The sequence below is a fragment of the Nanorana parkeri genome, unplaced genomic scaffold (genome assembly GCF_000935625.1).
Source record: "Nanorana parkeri isolate BGI_ZX_2015 unplaced genomic scaffold, ASM93562v1 scaffold125, whole genome shotgun sequence".
Lineage (NCBI taxonomy): Eukaryota > Metazoa > Chordata > Amphibia > Anura > Dicroglossidae > Nanorana > Nanorana parkeri.
Window position 1 is genome coordinate 1987388 of NW_017306393.1, and position 8668 is coordinate 1996055.

The 8668-nt window shown below is 44.5% G+C and overlaps 1 protein-coding gene across 1 annotated transcript in view; it reads left to right on the forward strand.

The window, feature by feature from the left end:
• The first annotated feature begins 449 nt into the window (after positions 1 to 449).
• Positions 450 to 8668, forward strand: part of RND3 (Rho family GTPase 3) — a 30034-nt gene continuing 21815 nt past the window's right edge. The window contains exons 1-2 of the mRNA XM_018553608.1: positions 450 to 805; positions 1790 to 1877. Of these exons, the coding sequence (XP_018409110.1) occupies positions 656 to 805; positions 1790 to 1877 (238 nt within the window). The 5' untranslated portion in view covers positions 450 to 655. The remainder of the gene's footprint in view (positions 806 to 1789; positions 1878 to 8668) is intronic.

Sequence of the window (8668 nt, forward strand, 5' to 3'; positions counted from 1 at the left end):
TGCTCACCACTTTGCGGTTTGTGCAGGAGCTATTTTCGGGCGGTTGTCGCCCGGTTTGGGTCACATAGACATCTCTATGCATCAAAAAACGCGCAACAATGAACAGTCGTGCGATCGAAAACGTGCGCAAACTGCACGAAAACAGCTCTGCATCTGAATCGCCTAAGTGTGAACCTAGCCAGAAGGTATGCTGTGTGAATTAAATTGAAGCCTGTACGTCCAGATGGAACGGAATGAAATAATAGAAGCACGTGTGGCCTTCATGGATGGAATGTTCTTGCTAAGTAACAATTCTCTCCATGGAACAGATCGTACAGGACGCGCTGCACTTTGTCCGGCGGCCTGTAGATGGCGCTCCGAATACAAGGCAGGCGGCAGTAGGAGGCTGCAGCGCGGGCTGGCTCCGTAGAAGGGAATAGGGTGGGTCTGAGCCGACACATAAAACCAGTAAGGAGTGGTGAACAAAGCTCAGTCACCTCTGTGTTGGATGAAGGATCGGCACGGCTCGGCAGCTGCGTGGATCTAGCAGCGATTGCTGCAGCCCGGGGGGACCTACAGGGGAACTATCGCACAGAGCGATCCGCTTTTCAGCACATTCATCTCCTCTTCGCACAACTTCTGCTGCACCAGGACGACGAGGAATAAGTTCACCTCAATGAAGGAGAGAAGGACCAGCCAGAAACTGGCCAGCAAATCAATGATGGATCCCAACCAGAACGTCAAGTGTAAAATCGTGGTGGTGGGAGACAGCCAGTGTGGCAAAACTGCTCTATTGCATGTATTTGCCAAGGATTCCTTCCCAGAGGTAAGTCCCTGGAGGGGATTAATATTTCACCCCCCCATGCTCTCCTGTCATTTTTGTTAGCTGGGACATTGGTAGATTGCAAGCTCTGTGGGCCAGCTTTACATCAGTGTCACTTATTGTTATTTATCATTTCCTGAATCTGTTCATATGAAATACAAGGGAGGGGTGGGGGGGTTACATCAGTGTCACTTATTGTTATTTAACATTTCCTGTATCAGTTATTAAATTGCTGTGGATGCTTGCTGAGTACATACTGCACACCTAGTGACAATTTTTGGGGGTTATGCCCTGTAGAGTCTCTTGCGTCTTGCCTCCCTTTTGGGAAAAAGGGGACCCTCCAAGGTCTTTTCATACATTTCACTTACCTAGTGACACCCCAGACATTTTCTAGGGGGTTATGCCCTGTAGAGTCTTTTAGGTTTTTCCTCCTTTTTGGGGACAAGGCTCCAAGATCTCTTCATACATTTGCCTTGCCTAGTGACACCCCAGATATTTTTTGGGGGGTTATACCCTGTAGAGCCTCTTGGTTTTTGTCTCCTTTGGGAACCCTCCAAGGTCTCTTCATACATTTGCCTTACCTAGTGACACCCCAGACATTTTGAGGGGCTATGCCTTGTACAGTCTCTTGGGTCTTGCCTCCTTTGGTAACAAGACCCACCAAGGTCTTTTCATACATTTCCCTCCTTGAAAAATTTGGCAGTGAGAACAATTTTAAATTAAAAATAAGGGGAGGGGGGGTTCCCAGAACAATGACACTCGGACAGCTGGGAGGGCAACCTAAAAATCAGAGTATCGCGGTCCGCTGAGTAAGTCAATAAATAATTTATAATGCTCCCTCTCCCTCCGGCATAATTGCATATTATATCACCGTTGCGATTAACGATAGCGTTTGATCTGATCTCTAGCCATGTTGGTGTTTACTTTCAGATTGGTTGGGTAAGGTGATGACAAGTGACATAATCCCCCTTTTTATTTCCCTTCCAGAATTACGTGCCCACTGTATTTGAGAATTACACGGCCAGTTTTGAAATCGACACGCAGAGAATAGAGCTGAGTCTATGGGATACATCTGGTAAGGAAATGTTTTACCATCTATGGAAAGTGCCTTGTCATTTTTGGCTGTGGGATCGTGATGTTGTGTTATATTGGTTGGAGGCGGGGCGGGTTAAAGTGAACGTTACTATAATCTGCTATGGTAGTGCTGTTCAGAGCTTCATTCATTCAAGGGCACTTTAAGACCCTCCAGGCAACAGGGCAGTAATGTACCTGGGTATCCTGGGACTTGTAGTTCTAGGTCTGCTGAATTGCTCCAGCCTGCCTAGAGCTGATTGTACAGCTCATGGGTCACCAAGAGCTTCTGCAACAGCTGGTATGTCTGAGATCTATAATGTGAACATTTTATGGCCCGTTTGCACCGGTGTGCTGCGGTAACGCACTATTATACTTGCATGCACAGGAATACACGCATGTGATGCATTGCGCCTCATTTTAATTGTCAGCGCAGATATGAGCGATTCGTGCATTGAGTAAAACTGTGCAGTTTCTTTGCTGTGTTAAGAAGCCCATTCATTATGAAAGGGCCACAATGCACCAAAGATGCCGCATGCACAATTGTTAACGCAAAGCCCTGATTATTCATATCTGTGCGCTATGATGTGTTACAATGCACGTGCACTCTGGTTCATTGTTGTTGGTGTGTTTTGTGTTCCTATTCAAAATGAATAGCTGTGGTACATTGTGGGGCGCAAGTGCATTAGTGTGTTACCTCAGCAAACAGGTGTGACAGGCCCTTACAGTTGTGCAGTACAAGGGCCCACCTAAACCCCTGGTGGCCATACTGTGGCCCTTTGGTATTGGCAGGGACCACAGTTGAAGCCCCATTTGCCTTATAAGTGGCCTAACCTTGCTCTCAGCAATCCAACACACACGCGCACACGCATCCAGTGGTGGTGCAACAATAGCCATAGCAGCCCCTGCCAAAGCTAATCATGAAGAGCTGACATCAGATGTACAGGGTGGGGGATTGGGGGACTATGCAGGCAGCTCTCCTGCTACCTGACTTTAATATCATTGACAGTAGGGAGGTTGCTGGGGGACCCCACAAATGTTTTTTCCTATGGTGCCCCATGATCTGTGGTTATGCCCCTGCCTGTATCCATTTGAACTGTAGATCAAAATCTAACCATACAGATTACAATCTCTGTCCAATCAACTTTAGATTTCCCTAAACTATGTAATATGAGGACCTATCTGAACTACCCATCCATTTGCAGCCAATCAGGCATGCTCTTGTACTACATACTTGTTTGTACAAATCGCCTTTTAGATTTAACCTTCAGATTGCAATGTGTGTAGTGAGCTTGGCAATTGTCAGCTGCTGCGGAACCTCCTGGTGACCGAGCAGTTGCTCATTATTATTCCTCGGCACATCCAGGTTCTCCGGCAATCCAGCCCTCCTCCCCGTATTGACATACAGCTTTTTATGACTGCGTCTGATTGTTAAACTCGCAGCTCCTCTGGGTCCACTTTCCTCTCGGAAGCAGACCGCTCAATCTTCATCTCGTTCGCAATTTCTCCAGTATGAAATCTAAGGACATACTGAGAGCTCGTCTTCATTTATCATACGGCGGCAGGATGAAAAGCCGAAGGACTGAGCAGCCAGTAGGATTTGGGTATCGTCCTCCCGGCGCTGTGCGGGCTGAAAGGAATCCGATTGGTTACCGCAAGCAACGCGGACAGTTCGCTGCGCGGATAACGTGATCATCCGCTGTGGCATTCTGAGTCATGTGTTCACCTTCTGCTCTTCTGTGTACGGATGATTATGATGTGACGTGTTGAATCGTTCTGTTATACATGTGAAATATATGTTCCATAGCGGAGTGATCTCTGCTCAGGACATGTAGGAGGTTGACGTGTGGTATGCGATTACGTGTGAATGAAAGTATTTCATAGGCAGCATCTCGGCTGAGAAACTGCCATACAGGGGCTCCTCCTTGTTTGTGCGATGTTAAACGTTCCTTAACTGCGGCAGGCAGAGGCAATATCTAAAGTCCCGGCATATCCTCTCCTGTTTATCACATCAGCATTGTAATAGGAATACATAGTAGAGTTGTTTCTGATATTACAATCAAAGCTTACTTGAGAATCCTTCATGTAGTGAGTGCTGCCTTCCATCTGCCCATCACTTCCAACACCTTCCTGGATCCCCAGTGTGCTTTGTCTTTTCCTGCTGCTTGATGTGATGCAATCTCCATTTCCCAACACTACATATCCCATCATGCATTGCTTCCAGCAAGCAATGATGTTACATTGTTCAGATGTGAGTTGTAGTTCAGAAGGCAGGCTCTGTGAGTTGTGACACAAGGAAGTGCAAACTCACAGGGCTGAGTGAAATTGTGTCTGCATTGAGGAAGTCCATCCTCTGGGCATTTTTAATAAGCAAGTTTACAAACGTCTAGATAAATATGGTTATTATAAGTGGGATACAACTTATGGAAATTCAGTATGAAAATACATAGTTATGAGTTTTTTTGGCCATAGATGCCCTTTAATACTTTGCAGGTTACCAATTGTACGAAAAGACTTGGTAACAAATAGGGATGTTCCGATACTAATATCGATGCCGATACCGTGTATTTGAGTACTCGCCCAAATACTCAGTAGATGGGGTACTCTCGATGCTTACAAATACTCCCAATGCTTACTCCAATACCGGAACTTCCAGTATCGGGAAGCGGGGGAGGAGAGTCATTACACACCGCCGGCTTCCTGATTGGTTGGGAAGCCGGCTCCATGCTCGTCACCAGGGAGCATGGAGCTGACTTCCCGACCAATCCAGAAGCCGGGCGGTGAGTCATTACTTGCCCCCCAGCCTCCTGATTGGCCAGAAAGCCAGCTCCATGCTTCATCACCTAGGGAAGAGGGAGCATGGTGCTAGCTTCCCAGATATTCAGGAAGCCGGGCGGTGAGTCATTACATGTTGCCCTGCTTCCTTAATGGAACTTCGGATATTCGGTATTGGCAAGTACCGGAAAAAAAATATTGGTACTCGATACCGAAAAACTGGTATCTGTGCACCCCTAGTAACAAATATTAAACCCCTTTTTCCTGCACAAAAGATGGTAAACAATTTCCTATCCTGCCTCCCATCTGCACTGTTTTGGCACTCTTCAGAAACTGATACTTCCAGGAGTGTGCTCAGTGGCTTAATGCACAGACCCCTCTGCCACTACTGTAACCTAGAGGCTAATGGGAGGAACCACAGAGCACAGCGGGGGACCACCAGAAATCTGACACTCCTGCAGGTGGCTGATTCTTTTTAATACAGTGCAGATAGACTGTGTGGGGAAACGTGTTTTTGGAGCTTTTTATTTTAACGGCCAAGTATCTTTAATGCACCCTTGTTCGATCACAATACCTGTGATTTAGACTGGAAGCAGACTTTTATCCTTCGGGTTTTTTTTTTTTTTTGTATTAAAGTATAATGTTAATGCAAGTCCTCACTGTACAGCACTGGGTAAGATCTATAAAACCACCCACGTACCATGACCATTACTAGGTCTCGTACTGCTGAATTTGATTTTTATTTTTTTTAAGAGCATCTTGAACAGAACTAAACAGAAGCTGCCATTCTCTGGCCACATATTAGATCCGGGGCAGTGAAGCTGAATAGGTTTGGTTGAAACTGTGCTGAAACTGTTGTGCAGTTTGAGGGTTGACTGCTTCCTTAGCAGGCTTTTGAGATGGGCCATTTTTGCCTTGTGACATGACCTTTTTTACCTGTTCCATTGAGGAGATTGCAGCAGGAAAGATGTAGACTTTGTGCTGCCATCGGACAAGTGGTGAGACTATATGGCTTGGTACCAAAAAGCAATGAAAGGTGTATTAAAGGTGCTTGAGCAATTGCAAATTTGCTTTCAAAGCAGTGTGGCAGAAGACATTGTGTCCTACCGTATATTCCCCAAATGCTCTTGCTGCTTGACTACATCTAATTAAGTCAAAGGGCCTTTGGGACACCTGCTCTGGGCCCCATAGCTGCTACAGGATCTTCTCTGGATGATGTTTTATGCCCCTTGACAGCAGCAAGTGGCTTAGTCAACCTTGGACTCCAGCTGTTCAGGATCTATATGTCCTGGCTCTGTGGATCATGAAGTAAGGGTTCAGGATTCCCAGTCTTTGGGACTTTACTTGTAGAGCTACCAGGACTAGTCTTTAAAGTGAAACTAAACTCAGGAGTTGTATCTTAAATACATTCAGACACCTTAACGACTAACAAAAATGTATCTTATTTGTGCATCAATCGGCTGCAGATCGTCAAATCATCTCTGAATTGGTGCTGACACTGTCCTTCCTTCTGGAGGGTGACTACTTTTATTCCCCATGGTCCCAGTGTGTTGTAAAGTTGCTACGCTCCAAGCTCACTCCCGGGATGGACTACAATCCCAATACAAATTTTTAAACTAAACGTGAGATTGTAGTCCATCACGGGAGTGAGTTTGGTGCAGTGGCTACTGTTAAATACTCTATCCTTCGTAGGTTGAATTCTGAATTTTTTTTTAAGTTACTTTACATGTGTCAAGACTTTTTCGTGGTGACTAATCTGCCCCTGGACGCACAGAATCTATCTTCTCTAAATGCATCTAAACCAAATGCAGGTAAAGGCACCATGTGATTTTATTTTGCAGGAGTTATACCCAGGACTGAAAAATAAGAAAGGGAATAATATATAAGTAAATGATTATTTAAGGATTGTTACCCACTAGTTGCCCTCTTTACTATAAATACCATGTGATTTTTATTCTTTTATAGGACATTTATAAACGCAAATGATTTTAAACGCATGTCACTGTAAGGGGGCCTTGTTAGGATTCGTCTTTTGTAATAAAGGATTTATTATGCTTTAGAAGTACATTCTAATATTTGATCTTGCTGAAATGATGGAGCTGCAGACACGCTTCTCTATGGAATGTTCATAGTCAATAGAGCTGCTTTATCAATGTAATGGATGCTGTGAAGCATTCTACATAATTATGTGCAATATTGGATGCATCAGCACTAAACCTGCAGAAACCAGCATAATTACCTTCTATTCTGTTAAAATGACTGTGGATACATCTGGAGTAAGTTTATGTATGCATAAGCACAATATATTACAATATTGCTTAAAAACTTGTTTCTTTTGATATTGCGGTTTACAATGGGAGATTTTCCGGAGGTGTGGAGTTGGTCTTTAAGCGAAGGAGAAATCCTGCTGTGTGCTTCTAGACGCATCAGATTAATGGCCATTGTTGTAGCAATCCATCACGTTTGCACAAGGCAGAAGCAATATCTTAATAAAGTTTTTTTTTTTTCTGCGGCACTGCCGGAGTCTTCCACCACCCCCCTATGCTGTACAGTGCTGCAGTGTGTTGGGGTTGTGCTGTGTCGCACAATAAATGTCATATTTGTACGTCTACTATGATCACGTGTATTGCTATTGTCCTTTTTGTTTTCTATTAGCTGTGATATCCTGACTATCACCTATATATCACCTCTATATGTATCAGTGAACACCATATGTCCTCCCATGTCTTTTTATTTTATTTTTTTAATTCTGTATGATCGCGATCAGAGCTCACATACATGATCAGCAGCCCTTTGCAATTGGGGGGGCAGTTTGAGCTTGCCATGAACCAGGGGGATGGAGATGCTAATTTACCTTCCTCATTATAAAGGCTTCAAATATTCATGAACATAATCCCTCAACCTTATTGCCGAGTGCAAAGGTGGCGTGCAAGTCCAGCCAGCTGCATTGATTGGGTTCTTTGACACTCCAAATAGCCATAGATCTGGGTTGTAGGGTACAGTAGTGCATCTAGATCGAACAGTAGCTGTGGTTGTACAATTTACTATATACATGGGTTGCAGTTATCAGGACGCGGCTGTTAATGGCTCGATTTGTGCTTCCCAACCATTGCCTATCCAGGCTGATATTCATTGGTCAGAATAGATGGCTCCGTGCCTTTTATAGTCTGATCAGCAGATGGGACCTAAAAGGGCCCAGCCAGGCCTGTAATTGCTGTGTTTGGATGCATTAACCCATAGTTGGGCTTGAGCAACACATTTGGTTTTTAGTAGCATACTAAAATAGGAATTATTTGTTGGATGTGAACATCAATCCCTAAACAGATTTAAAAATGTTCTCTTTTTGACCTAAACTTCACATGTAGTAGCAATTTAAAGTTACACTTTCAAGTACCTGAACTATTAATAAAAATGTATCCCATTTATCACTCAGATGTAGAGCCTCAAATCATCTCTGAATTGGTGCTGACGCTGTCCTTCTGGAGGGGGGCTACTTTTGTTCCCCATGGTCCCTGTGTTGTAAAGTAGCCACCACTCCAAGCTCGCTCCTGTGATTGACTACAATGTCAAACTAAGTTGAATACTGTATATTACAACACTGTTTAAAGGAGAACTGAGGTGAGTGCTTTTCACTCACCTCCATAGTTCTAGCCGACCTGTGGCAATGAGACTGTCACAGGTCGGCTCAGTAGATCGGGAGGTGAGCGAACACAACAGGCGTTCGCTCACAGAGCTCGCGGTATACTGAGCCTAGGGTGACGGGAGGACGCTAGTTTGTGTCCTCCCGTTAAGGAAAAGCCTTAACCCCATAGTTCTCTAATGTAGAAATCAGTAAATGGGAAATAATAAATTTGGCTTGCCGGTTTTCGCACCTACTCATTGCATATTTTGTGAGCCCAATTTTTGTTTTTGATGACAAGCTGCACAAAACCGAATGCTGTTACTATGCATGATGTAGAACCGGCTGTTTACTAGACTTTGTCATTGATTGCCGCTTTGGTTAGCATCAGAACATGTGAG